This window comes from Populus alba, chromosome 19 (assembly GCF_005239225.2).
Source record: "Populus alba chromosome 19, ASM523922v2, whole genome shotgun sequence".
NCBI classification, from domain to species: Eukaryota; Viridiplantae; Streptophyta; class Magnoliopsida; order Malpighiales; family Salicaceae; genus Populus; species Populus alba.
In genome coordinates this window covers 18,922,209-18,941,672 of record NC_133302.1, presented here as the reverse complement: position 1 = coordinate 18,941,672, position 19,464 = coordinate 18,922,209, and the positions used below count along the sequence as shown (strand labels likewise).

The 19,464-nt window shown below is 34.6% G+C and overlaps 3 protein-coding genes across 3 annotated transcripts; all 3 read left to right on the top strand.

Moving 5' to 3' along the window:
* Nucleotides 1-420: 420 nt before the first annotated feature.
* LOC118056641 (transcription factor GTE4) lies at nt 421-5,845 on the top strand. Its single transcript, XM_035068908.2, has 5 exons — nt 421-2,858; nt 2,949-2,994; nt 3,089-3,202; nt 3,308-3,378; nt 5,431-5,845. Exons 1-4 carry the CDS (start codon nt 924-926, stop codon nt 3,355-3,357), a joined length of 2,145 nt encoding a protein of 714 aa, XP_034924799.1. The 5' UTR covers nt 421-923; the 3' UTR covers nt 3,358-3,378; nt 5,431-5,845.
* A 1,632-nt stretch (nt 5,846-7,477) lies between these two features.
* LOC118056640 (uncharacterized) lies at nt 7,478-10,851 on the top strand. The gene is made up of 7 exons (XM_035068907.2): nt 7,478-7,943; nt 8,573-8,814; nt 8,891-8,987; nt 9,578-9,761; nt 9,874-9,955; nt 10,142-10,211; nt 10,309-10,851. Exons 1-7 carry the CDS (start codon nt 7,539-7,541, stop codon nt 10,378-10,380), a joined length of 1,152 nt encoding a protein of 383 aa, XP_034924798.1. The 5' UTR covers nt 7,478-7,538; the 3' UTR covers nt 10,381-10,851.
* A 5,246-nt stretch (nt 10,852-16,097) lies between these two features.
* On the top strand, nt 16,098-17,261 carry LOC118056639 (signaling peptide TAXIMIN 1). The gene is made up of 2 exons (XM_035068906.2): nt 16,098-16,443; nt 16,970-17,261. Exons 1-2 carry the CDS (start codon nt 16,334-16,336, stop codon nt 17,091-17,093), a joined length of 234 nt encoding a protein of 77 aa, XP_034924797.1. The 5' UTR covers nt 16,098-16,333; the 3' UTR covers nt 17,094-17,261.
* Nucleotides 17,262-19,464: the final 2,203 nt, after the last annotated feature.

The window sequence follows — 19,464 nt, the reverse complement described above, 5'->3', positions numbered from 1 at the left end:
GAACAGAACACTCCCTTCATCTGTTGTTGACTTTGAACGGCATAGATGTTGCCACATCAGCCCAATTTTAACTACTCTAAACCTGCAACCCACTTCTGGCGCGTGCAAATCCCTGCCGACCACTAAAACCTCTTCCACTCCCACCCAAAACCAGAGGTTATATCTCACGCACTTCTCCCTACGTGAGCGAACCCTTCAAAATTCCAGAATCAAAACTCCGCGCCACTAACCTCTCAAATATTCCCACTCTCGCATCCACCCCACGCACACATCTTCCCCTATCTAATTGGAGCGTGCCTAGGACGTATTATATATCTAGTGGGTCTAAGTTTCTCGAAAGTTGCTAGGATACTTACACGAACACGACACTTAAATACACGAACGCACAGGCACCGTACACCTGTAAGATAAAGGATTAGTAAAGTAAGGTGACGAGTTCTAGAGAGAGAAACGTTTTTTAGAGAGAGAAAGTCTCGTGCTCATTTTTTTTGAAGTTTTAGAGAGAGAAAGGAAAGGCAAAAGGAATCGAAGATCTCCACAAAATTAGAGCTCGAAACCCTAACCTTCTCTTTCTTTCTCTCTCAAGAAATCTCTATCTTTTACACTGTGTGTGTTTGGCGATGTGTAGATACATGATTCTGTATGTATAGGTTTTTAGATCGTGAAAGATTCGATAAAGGTTCGTGCTTTACCCTAATTTCTTGTGGTTTCTACGCGTTTTTTTTCCCTAATTGTATTTCTATGTTTGTGTTTGGGTTGATTTGGGAGTGAAAGTAGGGTTTTTCTCTGGGGTTGTGGTTATACTGGAAACCCTAATTTTTGGGGGTTTAGGGGAATTTTGAGGAAATTAGGGTTTTGAAAACGGGATTGAGAGGAAATTACGGTTTTAAAGGGGAAAGTTAGGGTTTTGAGGTGGTACATGTATGGCTTCTGAGAGTGTAGTAGGAGAAGGAGGAAATGAAGGAGGAGAAGTTAGAAAGAAACAAAGGTATACAGAGAATAAGGTTTATACTCGAAAAGCCTTTAAGGGACCCAAAAAGAACAGCCTCATCAACACCGTTGCCACCACCACCACCACCACTGATAACAACAGTAACACAAATATAACCACTACTACCACAGAAGCCGCTGGCAAAAATAACATCAACACCACAACAACCACTGCAACTGCCACAACTGAAACTGCGACTGCTCTAACCACCGCCTCCGCTGTTGCAACTGAAACCGCAACCGCAACTAAAACTACCTCCACTGCAGCTACTGAAACTGCATCTGGGAATGAAACAAATGACAAGGAGAACTACGAAAAGGACTTGGTTGAAGTGCGAGAATCAGAACCTGTAGCAGTTGAAGACACAAATACTGCCCAGCAAGGGCAACAGCCTGTTTCTCACTCAATTGTAGTTTCAGATGATTCTACCAGACTAAATGGGCAGGAAGTTCAGGAGGTGGTGCCCAGTGTGAGAGAGCAAGTTGTGGAGAGGGAGCTGCATGTGGGGAATGGGGTGCTGCTGAAGGAAGGGATGGATAATAGGGTGAAGGTGGACTTGTTATCGCGGTCAAAGCAGGAGAAGAGGGAGCTCAGAAAGAAGTTGGAGAGTGAGCTTGAATTGGTGAGGAGTTTGGTGAAGAAAATTGAGGCGAAAGAATTGCAGCTCAGTGTTGGTAGGCTGAATCATTCGCGGGTGGTTCTGGTAAATGATGGGGTGGATAGAAGATTGAGGAGGGTTAATTCAGAAGTGGGATCAGTGGGTGTTCCCCGTGAGAGCACAACTCCTATTCTTACTCCTACTCCTAGGCAGTCTAGGCCTTTGAATCAGCTTAGTATATCTGTTCTGGAGAATAGCCAGGGCATGGGTGAGTTTGTGGAGAAAGAGAAGAGGACACCAAAAGCAAATCAGTTCTATAGAAATTCAGAGTTTTTGCTTGCGAAAGACAAGTTTCCACCAGCTGAGAGTAATAAGAAGTCGAAATTGAATGGGAAGAAGCAAGGGGCAGGGGAATCAGGGTTTGGGTTTGGGACAGGCACTAAGATATTCAAGAATTGCAGTGCTTTGCTTGACAGACTGATGAAGCATAAACATGGTTGGGTGTTTAATACACCTGTTGATGTGAAGGGTCTTGGTTTGCATGATTACTTTACCATCATCAAGCATCCCATGGACTTGGGCACTGTGAAGTCCAGGCTGACCAAGAATTGGTACAAGTCCCCGGAAGAGTTTGCAGAGGATGTGAGACTTACATTTCACAATGCTATGAAGTATAACCCGAAAGGACAAGATGTTCACGTAATGGCAGAGCAGTTATTGGATATATTTGAGACTAAGTGGGCTGTTATAAAGTCGGATTATGATCATGAGATGAGGTTTGCTTCCAGTTATGAGGTGGGCATTCCTACACCTACATCAAGAAAGGCTCCTCCATTTGTACCACCCCCTCTTGATATGTGGAGGATTTTGGATAGATCAGAATCAATGACATATCCTATTATTGATACCAGACCCAAACCCATTACCACTACACCTTCTGGTAGAACCCCTGTTCCAAAGAAGCCCAAGGCAAAGGATCCAAACAAGAGAGACATGACCTATGACGAGAAACAGAAGCTTAGTACAAACCTCCAGAGCCTACCTTCAGAGAAACTGGACAACATTGTACAGATAATAAAGAAGAGGAGTTCAGCACTCTCCCAACATGATGATGAAATTGAAGTGGATATTGACAGTGTTGATGTGGAGACTCTGTGGGAGCTGGATAGGTTCGTCACCAACTATAAGAAGAGTTTAAGCAAGAATAAGAGAAAAGCTGAGCTTGCCATTCAAGCTAGAGCAGATTCTCAGCTGAATGTGCAGCAGAAGGTAAAGCCTTTGACCAAATTTCTCAGCGTTAAGTGTACTTTTCTAAAAGGAATTTGTGGTTGCTAAATTTCTACTGATATTTGGTTGCAGATCTCAGCACCAGTTGTGGTGGAGGCACCAAAAGAAACAAAAGCAGGTAAAGTTTTCTGTTTATGAGTCTTAATTTCGTTTTGGTTACCCTATAGTTTAGTTGTATTGGTTATTTGAAACATTGTTTCTTCTGCTGGCAGATGAAAGGAATGTCTCCACTTTGTCACCTAATCACGTGGAGAAACTGGGAGACAATGGAAGTAGGTCTAGTAGTTCAAGCAGCTCCAGCAGTGATTCTGGATCTTCATCAAGTGGTACTGCTTCACATTTCTAATTTTGCAACTTCTGTCATTGTTATGTCTTATGGTCTGATGTTTGGTGAACTCATTTATTTTTCTTTAACTGCATGATTATTGCAGATTCTGACAGTGACAGCTCCTCAGCGTCTGGATCTGATGTAGGGAACTAATTGAGTACTCAAGTAGTTCAGGTGCTTGCATATTCTCCTGGGTTTGCATGAAATGTTTATGTGACTTTCATTTGCAGATAACTTGTGCACTTTCCTGTGTTTCTTCCTGTTTGTTGATTATAATATGGTATACTATGCTGCTCATCAATGTCACCTCATTGTCATATTAGTGCTTGTCTGCTGTCCGGACTGCAAGTGCTTCCCGCAATGTAGTAGCAATGGAAATACTAATAGCATGATCATTGTTGTTGAAAAGAATGTATGTTTGCTTAGGATTTGCAGGATGTTTAGGACAACACTCCTTATTTGTGATTTACTAGTGACAAAACGAAAACATAATTTTATGCATGTTAAAACGTGGTATCTGATTGCCCTTGTACAGTGCCTCTTATATAAGCAAGAATGTGATTGCTCTAGTCAGAGTGTTGTTTGGTGATTAACATTATATTGCTTAAGGTCCTGTCTAGTTATGTGGATGATGTTGGCTTGGTTATTGGTGGGTTGGTTCTGAATTCTGATAGTTAAATGTGGGTACCATTCACTGGTATGAATGCCTTATAGGCTGGGTATGGATTAGTGAGGGAAAAAGAATACGACTTAGGACTTCAGAGCTTGGGAGCAGAAAATGGGTTCAGAATCTACTCTAAGATTAGCTGGCTAATGTAATGACCTGGCATTAGAAATTGGTTTCTAAATGGTAGAAAGCCTGCACTGTATAAATTGGTGCACACCATGACAATTTGGGTCGGAGGAGATAGTTAATCATCAATGAATTTAAAATGTTTTATGTGATGGATTGTTGGTTGATTACAGCTATTATAACCTATTTTAAATGGTTTCTGATTCTTGTTTTATATATATATATATATATATATATATATATATATATATATATATCAGAGCATTTTAGGCTTGTTGATCATGTGCAAACCTTTTTTTTTGTTTTTTGAACTCCATTTCCGGTGTTAAAATTTATATTTTTCATCTTTCCCAGCCAGTGACATTTTCTTGGACCATCCTCTCTGTCTGAACCACCTATGCACCATTGCCATCTCTGAAAGTTAATTAATCACTATGTTGGTTCTGAAGTTGGATTATATTTATAGGGTCTTCCACTCAATCACTTCTTTTTTGTTTTCCTGTATGCACAACTAATTCCTAAATGATGATTTAATGGAAGAAGACATTTTCTAAAACGTTTAAAAAAGGGCAGTTTGTTTGTTATGGAGTTGGGAGGCCTTTTTTTGTGTTTGTGTTATTTGCACAATAAAGATGTTGAGATGAAATTACATGTTCTCAAAAACCTGTTCTCTTTGACCTTTACAACATGTGCACATGTTATTATAGGAAACTCATGTCGATTTTACCTGTACAATTAATTACCAGCCTCTATTGTTTTTTTCATTTTCTTAATGTGGTGATTTCTTTCACGGATAAAAGTTACCCTCCATGATTCTCGTGTATAGTATCCCATAAGTGCACCTGTTTTGTTCTCAACTGTACAGTATACTGGGTTGCATGCAATAATAGCTGTGATGTTAACTATGGTGCAGATTAGGTGCAGTCACAGCCACCAACAAGTCTATAGTTCAATTGTCTTAGGACTAGTTTCAAGGTCTGTCATGGGAACCTTGCTATACAATACAGCAAAGCATGACTGTCTTAAGAAACATGCTAAATTGTGGGATAGTTGGTGAAGCCTGGTTATTCTTAGAGTTGTTTTCCGGTTGTATTTTGACATCTGTTTTATTTTTTTCCTATTAAACTTGTGGAAGAAATGCTTATCTGTGCTTTCTGGATTAGTAAAAATGAAACTGTGATTTTAAAGGATGCTTGCATGCAGATAGGCATTGGTTTTTGTGGATTGTCTATTCTTGCATGGGCATGCAAATAAATGTTTTGTAAACAGTTGAAGCGTTGTCCTGCTGTTATGGTTTTACACAAGATTTTCCTCTCTATTCTGCATTAGCTAGCTGATGAGAAGTATTTCTTAGCTTGTGATTGGCAATGTCTACGTTTGTTAAATACTAGTGGTACTCCTTGCTCATATCACCTTTCCTTTTTCCGTGACAGATCTCAGAAGTTTAGGGTAGATGGCTATCTCCAAAGTTGGTGTACAATGCATTCTGGATTTCGATTCTCATTAGGAATCTGCATTTGGTGTACAGTGAAGTTCTCGAGGCAACGGATTGTCCTGCCAGTGCAAAGTGTAGTTTGTCTCTCTTGTGGGAACTGGTTTCTTCATGTGGCTAATCTGTCTGCTCTTGCATTTGTATAATACGCCCTAGAATGTGGTTATGATATAGATACAGTGGTTTGTTTTCCTCTAGCATGTGTACATGGCTAACTACTAGTCATTTTAGTTCTAGCTACCTTGCCGTTGATTTTGTGTTAGCAGATTCAGGATTCTTTGGTGCTATAGAATAGATAGTCTGTAATTCAAACTCGTGAAGTTATTATTGCTTCTTAAGAAATAATTTTTTCTGAAGATTGCTGGTTTGTGGTCTTGGCACTGATTATGGGGCTCCATATGAACACTCAAACTTATACAGTTATACCGCATACGAGTCGCAACAACAGCCATATCTATTTAGTTTTACATCTTGTATAATATTATTTCTTATGAATGTTATTGTTTCCTCACAATGTAAGGTGTAATCAATCATGTGCTGATGCAGGATTTAGAAAGGTAGTGATTATTTTTTAAAATTTTTTTTTTTTTTTTGAAATACTATTAAAAAATAAAAGATGCATCAGAAATAATTTTAAGCAAGGATCTCTGTTTGAGCTATAATCCTAAAAGAAAACTTGGTATTATCATTGTTGCAACATATAGCAGTCTCCTGGATCCATTGCATGTAAATGGGATATTTTATTTGTTGTTAAATGCCTTTAAAAAACTGAAAAAAGTGAAGGAAAAAAAAAAAAATTTGTGCTGATGTAGGTTTGGGTGTTTTGAGTGATGTAACGATTTTTTTTTTTAAGTATTTTTGTTTTAAAATAACTAAAAAAATATGAATTTTAAGTGATTTTAGACTATAAAATTTATTTGAAAGTGTAATTCCAATTATTTTTTAAAATATTTTTTATTTAAATATTTTTTTAAAAGTATTAAAATGATTTAAAAATATAAAAAAATATTAATTTAAAAAAAATAAAAAAAAAAAATTTTAAAAAAAAAAAATTTAAAATATAAAAATAAATATCATATCCTAATTAAAAGAAAACTTAAGTATTATCAATGTTGCAACATAATAACATATAGCAGTCCCTTGGATTTATTTGTTATAAAATGCCTTGAAAAAACTGAAAAGGTGAAGGGGGAAAAAAAAACCATGGGTAGGGCTAGCAATGTGCTGTTGAGCTTGAGCTGGATTTTTCTCCTTTCATCTCTAATTCAAAATATTTAAATTCATCACCACTATTCATCTATAATCTAGCTGCTTGGATTCGATTGGGTGAAGGGGTTTTTTTTCATTCGTTGAATACCCAACCTAATACAGATTTCTTCCTTTATTTTTTTAAATCATTTTTAAAAAATAAAATATAAATTTTAAAACCAAAATACATTTCTATTTATAAATTATAAAACTATAAAATAGAATTTAAATTTAAACATTAAAATCATATAAATCATTCATGAATTATAAAAAAAGAATTTATATATTATATTAAAATATAAAATTACAGTCACATAAAATAAAATAAAAATTCATTGTTATAAAATCTTAGGTTTACTTGAGAATATGGTGAAATTTATTTTTAAAAGTGTATTTTTTATATGGAAATGCATTAAATTATTAGTTTTTTTTAAAGATTATTTTTAATATCAACAAAAAATTATAAAAAAAATATAAAGAAAAAATAATAATTAAAGACTAAATAAATTAAATTTTTTTTTAATATAATTGAATCTCAATATCAAAAAACATTTTAATTTAGAAAACTAAGATCGCGTAAGCTTCTACTTTTAACTTTACGTGCCTTTTAAAAAATGCTTTTACCTCGATAAAACATTACATTGATTTATTTTTTATTTTTTATTTTATTTTGAAAAGTTAATATTAAAAATAAAAAATTATTTATAAGTAAAACTTATCTTTGAAAAACATCACCGATACCAGAGACGCACAAAAGCTGACAACAAATGCAGACCAGTCACCAGAAACTAGTTAAGGTAAATGCAAATTCATCCCCTCAAACTCATGCTCTCTCCAACTTTTGCAAGATGCTCATCCAATCTCAAACCTTATATCCTCAAAACCAAACCTTTATCTTCTTCTTCTTTAGATTTTTCACCATGGTCTGGTCTGCAACCATGGAGAGAAAGCCCATTGAACAAAAACAGGTTTTGGGGACCAAATGGCCCACAAACACCTCCCTCTTCAATTGACACCAATGGCACTTCGTTGTTGGACTCTGCTTCTTCTCTTGCAGAACTTGGTGCTCTTGTTCTCTCTACTAGCGACCCTCTCTCAAAATCCAAGCTTTCCCATTTGGCTTTCTCTAAGTGGCGCAATGAGAAGCTTCCTATTGGGATATATGACCCTCCTTCAAGACCTGCTAGGCCTCCTAAACCTGAATTGGTTTGTTTTCTTATTGGTTTTTTACACGTTATTCTTTAATGGGTGTCTCTAAAAGCTTGAATTGCTTATTGAAGTTTGGTTCTTTTGTGTTTGTTGTTATGTTTTGTGTTGTTCGTCGCCAAGGTGATTTATGGGTTTTTTTTTTTTTTTTGTGCATTATCAATGCCACTGCAATGGACATTTGGTCAAGTGTTTATGAGTTTGTGCTAGTATGGTTTATTTATCGCTTACTTGCAATTGTTCCATTGAACTATTTTCTAGTATCAGGAAGTGGAGATTTTTTATGGTGCCTCAGTGCAGGTATTGCTTTCACAGTATGTAGTTCATGTCAGAGTGGGATTTGTTGCTTTCAATTTCATTCAGAATTGGACATTTCAGGACCTCACTTTCGTTTATGCTATTTGTGGAATTTGTCCCTTTTACATTTTAGAAATGTCATTAGCTTGTTTTTCTCACAAAAGAAAATGCCATTACCTATGTATGTTCCTAAAGTAATTTGGGTAGGGAGTTGATGATTTAGTGATTTGAATATTATTGGTTGATTGAAATTGCTAACTAACTATTGTTTATAGGAAAATTAATTGCTTCAGTTGTTGAATTGGTCGTTGGATTCATGTGCTCATTTCCAGGTTTCCCCAAAGGAAATTCCAGCTCCTAAAGATTCAGGCATGCCTCTTAATGCTTACATGCTTCATAATCTTGCACATGTGGAGCTAAATGCAATTGATTTGGCGTGGGATACTGTTGTTCGATTTTCGCCTTTTAGCGAGATTTTGGAGGAAGGATTCTTTGCAGACTTTGCACATGTCGCTGATGATGAGAGTCGTCATTTTGCTTGGTGCTCTCAGAGACTTGACGAGCTGGGTTTCAGGTCAGTTGATTCATTGCTCTGAGTATTATCGCTTCTTTATTGTTGTACCAAGTAGCATTGATTTCCTTGTCATTAGATATGGAGATATGCCTGCTCATAATTTGCTTTGGAGGGAGTGTGAAAAATCATCCGATGATGTTGCTGCCCGTTTGGCTGTGATCCCTCTAGTTCAGGTAATGTTTTGCTCTGAATACAGTATCTAGACCTCATTGATCCAGTGGGTGTTAAAATATGCTTGCACAGTGATTTTATGGCTCTGCATATGCCATTTTTTCAATTTTCCTTTGGTTTCTCATTCAAGGTTTGCTATCCAAGAAGCTACTAACATGTTCATGACAAGCAAACATGCATACTGGCATATGAGTAGTAAGATAATATGTTCAATGAAATAAGAATATGAAATCTTTGTGTTTAGATGAATGGTAGAGATTTCTGCAGTCACCTCACTATATATTTCAATTTTCCATAAAATATATTTAGATATTTGTTGCCAGATAGGTAAGTTATAGAATTTTTACCCTCAGGCAAGTGGTATGTGTCTTGTGAAGTCCTTGTTATTTCTGCCTGCCATTTCAGTTCACTCAGCGAAGTTATGATGTGTGCAAGTGCTGATTAAAGGATGGTTCTTACTTTTCATATGCCCATAGAACTCTTAAACGTAATGAAACTTCAATCACAGATAGATTGTACATAACACATTTTTTCATTTCTATTTAAAGAGGAATTTTTTTTTTTCTTTGTTCTTCTAATGCCATGGATTTAGGAGGCTAGAGGACTTGATGCTGGGCCAAGGCTAGTGCAAAAACTAGTTGGCTTTGGAGACAATAAGACATCTAAAATAGTGGCTAGAATTGCTGATGAGGAAGTTGCTCATGTAGCCGTTGGGGTCTACTGGTTTGTCTCAGTCTGTCAGAAAATGGGTCGTGCCCCTTGCTCCACTTTTAAAGGTTTAGCAGACCTTTTAATGTTTAACCTTAGATAGTCACTTGTTCATATGTCTTTAGTTCCATATATGCCATGCAAGTATTTATTTGCAAATATTTTTGCCACGTTGAGTAGATTTGTTAAGGGAGTACAACGTGGAGTTGAAAGGGCCCTTTAATTATTCAGCTAGAGATGAAGCTGGGATTCCCCGTGACTGGTGAGAAAAAACTGTATCTCAGTTATTGTTTGCATGGAATTCAAAGTGTGATGTATTTTAATAGTTAATGTATGATCCATTGACCTATCTTCCTTGACAATCTAACAGAAAATCAATGTTCTTTTAACTCTGCACCCAAAGAAAAGCTGTTTTTAATTTGATTCTTGCATTACCTCTGCTGTGCAGGTACGACAAATCATCCACAAATAAACAAAACGAGGTTACAAAACCAGATACCACCGAGAAGCTTTCTGTGGTATGAGATTTAGTTTCTTTCTCTCCCTCCCCAGGAGAGTTAACATACATGTGTACAATGTAGTAGCAAATATACTAAGTGGTGGTTCACATTACAGGTTTACGAAAGACTTGCTTCTATCATTGCCATGGAGACTGAAAATGCAAGTTTGAACAAGCCAGCTGGATAACACCCACGGCGTAGGCAGCTTAGGTTGAAAATCCTAAAATTCTTAGCATATGGTTGGGTGACAAGTTGATTTGAAGTTTCATATACGACTCAGCCAGTAGCTATAGTGATATAGCTCAAAGACAGGTCACTCTGAATTAGTAGTTCAGAGTCATCTTGTCTTGCTTTTTGGAAGCTGGCAACTCCGGGTAACTGCCAATGCTGGCCCTTTCTGGAGCTTATTAGAAGTGCTCATTTCATCATATTGTCTGTCTTTCTATCATGTATATATGTGAATTTGTATAGATTAGAACTTCTGTAGTTTCTTTCTTGATCAGCTCTAAGAAAATAACTGTAACAATTGAAATCCCTCTTGATGACATTTGGATTGGGTGGCTGGGGAGCATAATAGGCTATGATATCAGTATTTCTGATTCTGCTGGATCCATGGATGATTTTTATATAATTATATAGAATAAGCTTTCTGAAAGCATCTTTCAGGTTTAGTTAACAAACACTAGTTGTTTTATTATTCATAAAGGATTTTATTTTGGAATCAAGCTGGGGAGACCAAACTAGAAGAGTACAAATGACTAGCCACAAGGCCTGCAACAGGGTGATTTGACTGTTGTTCCAATTATGTTTATATCATCATCAAAAGAAGGAAAAAAGGTGTTGAGAGTGGCTGGCCGAACATTGGGCATCTCGAAAGAAGTCATTAAACATTGTTTTTGTTGTTGGATCACATGCAATCCTCATTCGTTCGTGAAAGGGCTTCAGCTAGTGGGGGACACATTAAAATGGGGCTTATTTTGAAGATGAAAGGCATTAAAGCACTTCCACTGGGATGCCAACGGTATCCACGAGATAGGTTTTAATTAAATCTATATAAGGTATATATTCATTTGAATATTTATAGTCTATTTTTTTATTATTATTATCATTATTTATTATTAAAAAATATAATGTTATATATATATATATATATATATATAAAGAGTCAGGTTTTGTGTTTGATAATATTCATATCTTGTCTATTACTAACTTGGATTCATATCTATGAAGTTTGGATGAAATTATCATTCATATCTACAACATCTACAGCAGAGAAAATAAACTCAATTTTATTCCTAGAAATTTAAAGATATAATTGTTGATTGCAAAACTAAGAATTTACGGGGATGATGGAAAAATAATAAAAAAAACCAGGATTTCATAAACTCTAAAATTATAGATTAGTTATAAAAAAGAATTGATTTAATAAACTTTGAATGTAATAATTATATCTCAATAACATAAAAAAAAAAATTGTTTTAAATTGTATGTTATATTGATGACTAATAAAATTTGAATTAAATAAATATCTAAAATATAATTAGGAAAGAATTTGAAATAACAAGAAAAATAAGAAAAAAAATTTGAAATAGTAACATTCAAGCTCAGGCCTCAACAACCCCTCTTATCTTTTTCTGTTTTCCATATATTTTTCATTCTCTTACCCATACATTTTCTCTCACTCGCACGCTTTCTTGCCTCCCCCTCTTTTTCCTCACACGTATTCTTTCCCCTTCTCACTTTTTCTCACTACTTACTTAAAAATAAACCTCAATGTATTTTTGAGTTTTGCTAAGTTAGAATGTGACATCGTGTACCATTCACACACATAAAATTTTATATACAAAGCAAACATATCCTCTCTCACCAATGCTTACTCCGTGTCTGTTTGTTACCTCACATGACACCGACAATAATTACTCTCTCCACCAATGACCGTCAGACATTACAACCAATGGTGAACATTAACCTCTTCACTAATCAATTGCACTACAACTTCACTCACCCCAAGATAATTGCAACACCAATTTCCATGTCCTACAGGATATGTTGATATAATCAAGATTTATAAATACCTATATTCAGACTAGTTATAAGCCCAAGACACAACTATGAAAAGCCTATATCAAGTTTGAGGTATTTTCATAATCTTTTCAGTGGCGCCGTATATGATGACATTTTATTTCTCTCTTCATCAAAACTCTTTTCATGGTTGACAAAACTATAAAATATAGGAGAATAATTGATCTTTCCACTCCAATAACTTTCTCATATAGTGTTGATACTTAATTATGTTGTCATATTTATGCAACTGCATCTTTGCACCCCTTCTCATACACAATAGACTCACTACTAAAGGTATTGAGACAACTCTAGTTTCTAAAGAGACAATGTAGAATGACATGCAAGCAAGTAGACATGAAGAAACTTGCACTCCAACACTTAAAAGGAGCTACATCTATTAAGAAAAGTGTTCTTATAATACACATTTAAACGAGGATCTAACTATCTCCATCGATCCCTACATAAATCTAACTCATGCACTCCACCTAGAAAAGGAATAAGATATAAAGCAAGATCAACAACTTTATGAGTTTATGATAATAAACCTATTAAGTAGAAGAATCTTCACTTTATCATAGAATGTTACACATTCATCTCTCCAAAGATTACACATTTGCAAAGGCCAGCCTATATAATTATGATGGACTTTTAGACCTTAGAGAGCATATATAGAATGTGAAAAGCATTCCAAAGCTTGTCATATAAGAAGACAATGATGTTATGTGCAAGGTTCTTTCAACAATGTTTCATGAATTTGCTCTTGCATAGTACCATAGCTTAGAGCCTGGCTTAATCATCAACTTTCATCATCTAAATGCCAAAATTATTTTGCGTTTTAGTACAAGCATCCTAGCTAAAAAGAAAAGCACCACTAAGCTTGTTGTTATAACACAATGAGAAAATCGAGTACTAAAACATATCTCTAAAGGTTCAACAAGAAAATGTTCAACGTAAAAAGACTACTTGAACCCATTTCTATAAATTAAGGTGAAGTTTTTCCTAAAAGTTAAATCAAAAAATATTTATGCAATTACGTATCAAGCATTGTAAAATAATATCAATGATCAAGTAACTACTTAAAACAACATTGAAGCAAAGAGTATTAATATTTTTTGTAAATTTTGAAAAATTACTCGCCCTCTTTTTTATTTAAGGGTCGGTTGGATTATATATAAAAATGAGAGAGATTTCATCATTATACTTCAATTTCTTCTCATTTTTTTCTTAAAAAAAAAAACTAGTGGTGAAATTTGATTTGGGATTGAATTAAGTAATATCAGTGAGGGAAATCATACATAAACTTGTTTGGGTTAGGGAAATGAAGAGATAAAATCTTAAGAGAGAAGAACAAGAGATTTAAAGAAGGAAGAAAGGAAGGAGAAGAAAGTTTGCAAAAAATCCCTAACATTGTTCCAAAATAGTTGGAAAAGTGTTCTAATAACCTAATTTCTTATTATTGTGTGTTGCCATGTTTAGGGGAAGAAATCTTCAATTTACAAATTATAGGGTTCTAGGGTACATTTAGAGAAAATGAGTATTTTATTGTTAAATGCTCAAGTTGTCATGAATTAATTGCCAGATAGAGGAAAATAATAAAGAGTATTTAAAGAAAAACCATGGTTGGCTCTAGGCCTTAGGGTTGGTCATATAATTAGGGGCTACTAATAAAAAAAAAATTGTTAAGTCAACCATATAAGTGAAGCTATTGATAAAGAATTATTAAGATGACAACGTGAGCAAGGGCTACAAATCAAGAATTACTAAGCTGGCTATATGAGTAGAGGCTATTGATCAAGTATTGTTAAGCCATCTATATTTGTGAGGGCTACTAATCAGAAATTATTAAGTCGACCATATGAGTGAGGATATTAATCAAATATTTATGAGTCGACCATATAAATAGAGGCCTATGAATTAGATGTCTTTTAAATGTTTGGTGTAAAAAGAATTAGAACTGAAGAGTTAATGAAATAGGTAGTATGGTAAATGAGAGGACAAAATCAAGAAAAAAAAAAGTGCTTTAAGGATAGTATTTATGGAAACTAATTATTATGACTCTCTTATATTAAGTTTAAATGCATATTTTGATTGATATTCTAACCTTATGAATATATGTTTCAACTCCATCACACCTACTTCCACAATAATAGTAGTGTGCTATATTATTTTCTTTTAATATTTAGGTAGACTTTAGTACTATCATCTTTGTTATGTATTTAAAGTGTTATCTTACCTTTATTATGCCTTTTGGATTGTATTTCTGAACTTATAATTGTAATAAATTAGAATTATTTGTGCACACATCATACTTTATTTAAATTAGTATATAATTCATTATTGTAATGGGTAGAATAAAAAGATTGCATTTGTATAGATATGATGAAGTTTGGACTAAGGTATGTTTGAAGCTACCTATGAAATGATAAATGGATTGTGTTACATGGTGATATGTGATTGTGGTTGTGATATTGATTTTCATGCACGGCTATAATATGAAATCTAATAGATAAAAAAGAGTATAATCTCATAAAAAGATGTATTGTCAATAATTGTCATTCAATGAATCTCTTTTATAAATATTCAAAATTATTATTGACTCAAGGCTATTAGAACATGTGATTTCACTTGAAAAATTAAACGAATAAACTTTAGAGTTTATGTCATCAATATCTTTGTATGAAGGAGGATTCTCCTAATTATAGAGATCAAGGAGGTGGTAGCAATGATCTTGATACTCGATAGAATAAATTAAGCTTTGCCAATTATCAAGATTTGTTGTTTACTAAGTTTTTTTTATGAAATCATGTGATAAACTACATGATTTGGAGTTTATGTCATCAATATCTTGGTATGGAGAAGGATTCTCCTAATTGTAGAGATCAAGGAGGTGATAGCAATGATCTTGTTGATACTCAGTAGAATAAATTAAGCTTTGCCAATTATTAGAATTTGTTGTTTGCTAAGTTTTTCTTTATGAAATTATGTGACAAACTGCATGATTTCATCGCTGATATGATATTTATGATATCAAAGAATAAAGATTAATATTAAGATTTGTTGTTTACTAAGTTTTTTTTTTATATAAAATCATGTGATAGACTACATGATTTCATCATTGATATGATATTCATGATATAAAAAAATAAAAAATAATATTAAGATCTAAGTTTATTTTATTATTAATATCATAGACGTGATTACAAAGAAGGTTACTTGAGCATTAAATGTCTAGTCAAAGCTTCTAACTTGCAATAAATGTGATCTTTTATACAGAAATATCTATCCAATAACCTTAGATAAGTTTTAAATATATATTTATCATGTCCTCTTATATACCGTAACTCTACTATCACCTTCCCCTTCATTTTTTTAACATCTAGCTAAGCCTCTAAACTAAATTATCTTTATGAAGTGTCTTACTGTATCCTCGTTACCTTTGTTAATTCTTACACACACACTCTTTAGTTTCTGTTTTCTAGCTCTACCTTTTTTCTTTTTCTTTTTCTTTTTTCTCTGATGTGCAAAATACGACACTTTGGCCATTAAAAAAAAGAAAAGAAAAGGGGAAAGAAAGGATTGAGAACATGTAAGATTCCGGCACGCACTCATGAGATGTGACATAGAGCCAGAAAGTAAACGTGAATGATGGCAGCTCCATGCATACCGTAAATTAATAAATGATGTTCTTTTTACAGCTACTTTAAGATAAGGTTCTGAGCCTCTTCGTCTACTACACCTTTGGAGTTTAGTGATTGGTTGCTGAGAACTTGATTGGTAAACTTTGAATTTTTTTTAATTAAAAACCAACAGCTATGACGACCCCGAACAGTCAACTGCACCAAACCTGTCTGTCTATCCCTCTCTCTCTCCTCGTTAACACGCAACGTGGACACGAAGGACGCAAAGAAATCCAAACATTTTTTAAAGAAAAGAAATTATTTATAGTAATTAAAGGATACTATCAGCGTTAACGTAACATAATCTCTGCTTCTCTGTCAGATTCACTCAGCGCTCTGACTTTAAGCGAGAGAAGAAAATACAAGTAGATTCAGAGCAAGAGAAGCAAAGCAGAGAATATGTGCTGTGGAGACGGTGACTGTAGGCCTCTTGGCTTTCTTATAGGCCTTCCCTTTGCCTTTCTTTCTCTAATTATCTCCGTTGTCGGCGTTGTCATTTGGATTGTCGGGTTTGTTCTCTCTTCCTTTATAATAATTCTTGCTGTATCTTAGTTTCTTGATGTCTTTGATTTCTTGATTTTTCACAGTCTTCAATTTCTGGACGATCTTCTCTGAGATTTCTTGAATCTGTGATAGTCTTTGTCTCCTTTTTGACAAATATTGGCTGTTCTTTTCTTCTATGTTGGTTTCCGGGCATCATAGTTTTGTTATCTGACAGTTTTTTTCCCATTTTGCACAGGGTTTGGCTTATTGCATTTCAAATTTGCAGTATTTGAGAATTTCTTTTTGATAGTTTTTCTTGTACTTTAAATCCTGATGAACATACTTAATTTTAACATTTATTTATGGCTTTAAATTTTTAATTGCATCTCAATCTCTGCTTATTTGAGATTTCTTGATTCTATTTCAGAATTTGGCAGTTTTGATACAGTATGTGATCTGGGTTTGGTCTAAATTATTTTATATAATGATGTTACATTTGTACTTGAGAATTTATACCTCCTGACTGATTTTCCAATCTTGGGGGTTGTGCAGGTTGTTATTATCCTGTATTTGTCCTTGTTGTTTATGCGTGACAGTGATAGTAGAACTGGCTCTGGAGTTGATCAAGGCCCCCATTCATGTCATGGAGTGGTTCACTTCTCAGATACCTTGTTGATTTTCATGATTCTACTGAACATACCTTAGTTATGTAGTAGTTTTCTGTTTGTTGATTTGGATTCTTCCTCTTTCTACTGAATATACCTATTTATGTGTTTTCTTGTTTGTTATTGAGGGGAGCGTGAGTAAAATTTTATGGAATTACTTATGAGATGATTCATCTGCAGATATGATTTCTGACCATTTGTGAATTGGGTTCCAAGAATGAGTTTGATGTTACTTTTTTTGGATGTCCCATAATCGTCAGAACTTGTGTTCTTATCATCTGTGTCTAACAATTATTGTAATAGAAATGGACTCAGAAACAAAAGGGATTACAAACAGAGTAGTTTTCTTGATAGATTGAAAGCAGAAACTTGTTATGTTCACTGCAAAAGCTATAGGGAGCTAAGAACACACCCATCTGTGAGTCTGACTGTCTAACAAGGTCTGTTGTTCTAGCAGAGCATCAAGGCATTATTTAAAGCCTGTCTCATGATCATCAAGCCTCCTCCAAGAATCCTCTTTCCGTTTAACCACCCCCCCATGTTCTTCCCACCGCCATGAACTATGCATCACAATTTTCATCCTCCAAAGATTTGTTCGACTTCTCCAACTTCTGAGTTTCCTTGTAGTGGATTTAGGGGGTACAGAATCAGGTAGGTAGCTGAGTCGGACCAAAAGAGTTAATTAAGTGAAAGATGATAAGAGGAAATTAACATTTTTGTTTTCTTTTAAAAGAACATGAGACAGAATCAAGGTATTTATTGAACTTCAACATTAGGGAAACTCAAACTCGAAATTACTTCTTGGTTCTGAAGAGTTACCATATTTTAGTATTGAACACTACATCTGACAAAGCAATAATATAATTATCCAAAGAGATCCAGTTGGGTCCAATGGCTTTGTTTGCGAGTTGTTGAAGTGACCTTATGTTCTCCCTCATTTTCTCCCCCGTCTTGTGATATAACTTTATCCAAGCTATTTAACACTCCATGCATTGTAAAGACTCCACTCTCAACCTGGAGACCAATCTCCCACACATTCTCTAACATGCGCCCGTTGAGCGTTTAACGGCCAAAAAATGGCCTGCCAATCATAGGCACCCCTCCCGCTATACCCTCAAATTCAATCAATGAGTTCCATCCACAATGAGTTGTAAACACCCCAATTGCTGTGTGCGCCAAAACGGCGAACTGAGGAGTCCATGGTATCACAAGTCCCTGTGATGTGGTTCTGTCCAAGAATCCGTTAGGGAAATGTACCTTTGAGCTGTCCTTGAGTGAGCAGGATCAGAGGTGGTCTCTATATTGATTTGCATGCTTCCACAAAACACAAATAGGATCAGAGGATCTCCCCATTTAATCTGTTTGTCTTTAAAGGATGATCTGTCGAGGATGATCAGCCATGATGTGAAGCTGTGTTTAGGAATATGTAAGGGATTCCATAATAATTTAAACCTCTCCACCCTAACACTTTTGGCCCTTCAAGCTTCCCATACACTTTTGATGGAAAACTTACCATTTGGTGTCAGGTTCAAGGATATGCTATCCTTTCTCTTCTCATTAGGGAACGGTGTACCACAGAAAGCTGATTGGATGTTAACAAGTTCATCTGAGCCAATGCCAACAATTGTTGTTGATGACTGCCACTGCTTTTGCATTTCAAGGAATACCATTTTCTAACATTACCCAACCATTATATTTCTCCATTAAACGATCATCAGGTGCCTTGAGTCTCATCACAGAAAGGTGATTTTTCCAATCCCCTGTAGCATGAATTATCCATTCCCGGATGATAGGCCTGAATCCCAGATATTGACTATATATAATTTTGGTTTGATGAAAAACTCATAATTTTTAATTTAATTATTCAATCATGCACACTCAAATTTAATTAAGAATATAAATCTAGTTCTATAGAAGCAAGCTCACCACAACGCTAAGTTTCGAAAAGGACTGAGGTTCGAAAAGCTTTGTAATTAAATCTAGAAAGTGTTGTTTAGGTTAATTTTTTTTTTTTTGTATTATACCTTTTTTTTTCCTTTTTAATTAGAACTTGATTTTTGATTTATTCATAAAGTTAAAAAATAAGTTATTTATTGGAAAAAAATTGGTAATAAAATTTTTTTTATAATGATTTTGTTCAGTATTATTGCGTTATTTTTCTAGCTGTTGTTTTTATGTTATTTTTCTAGCTGTTGTTTTTATATTATTTTCTGACTCCATCACTAATACAGTGAAAGCTTATTAAATATATAGGTTTCATAATGACCTTATGTTACAAGCAATATCACTCTCTTTAGTCTTTCTCAAGCCAAATCCCTCTTCTTACATCCTCATCATCACCTTTCTTAAAAAGGAGCTACCTTTTTTATCACCTTGCTTCAA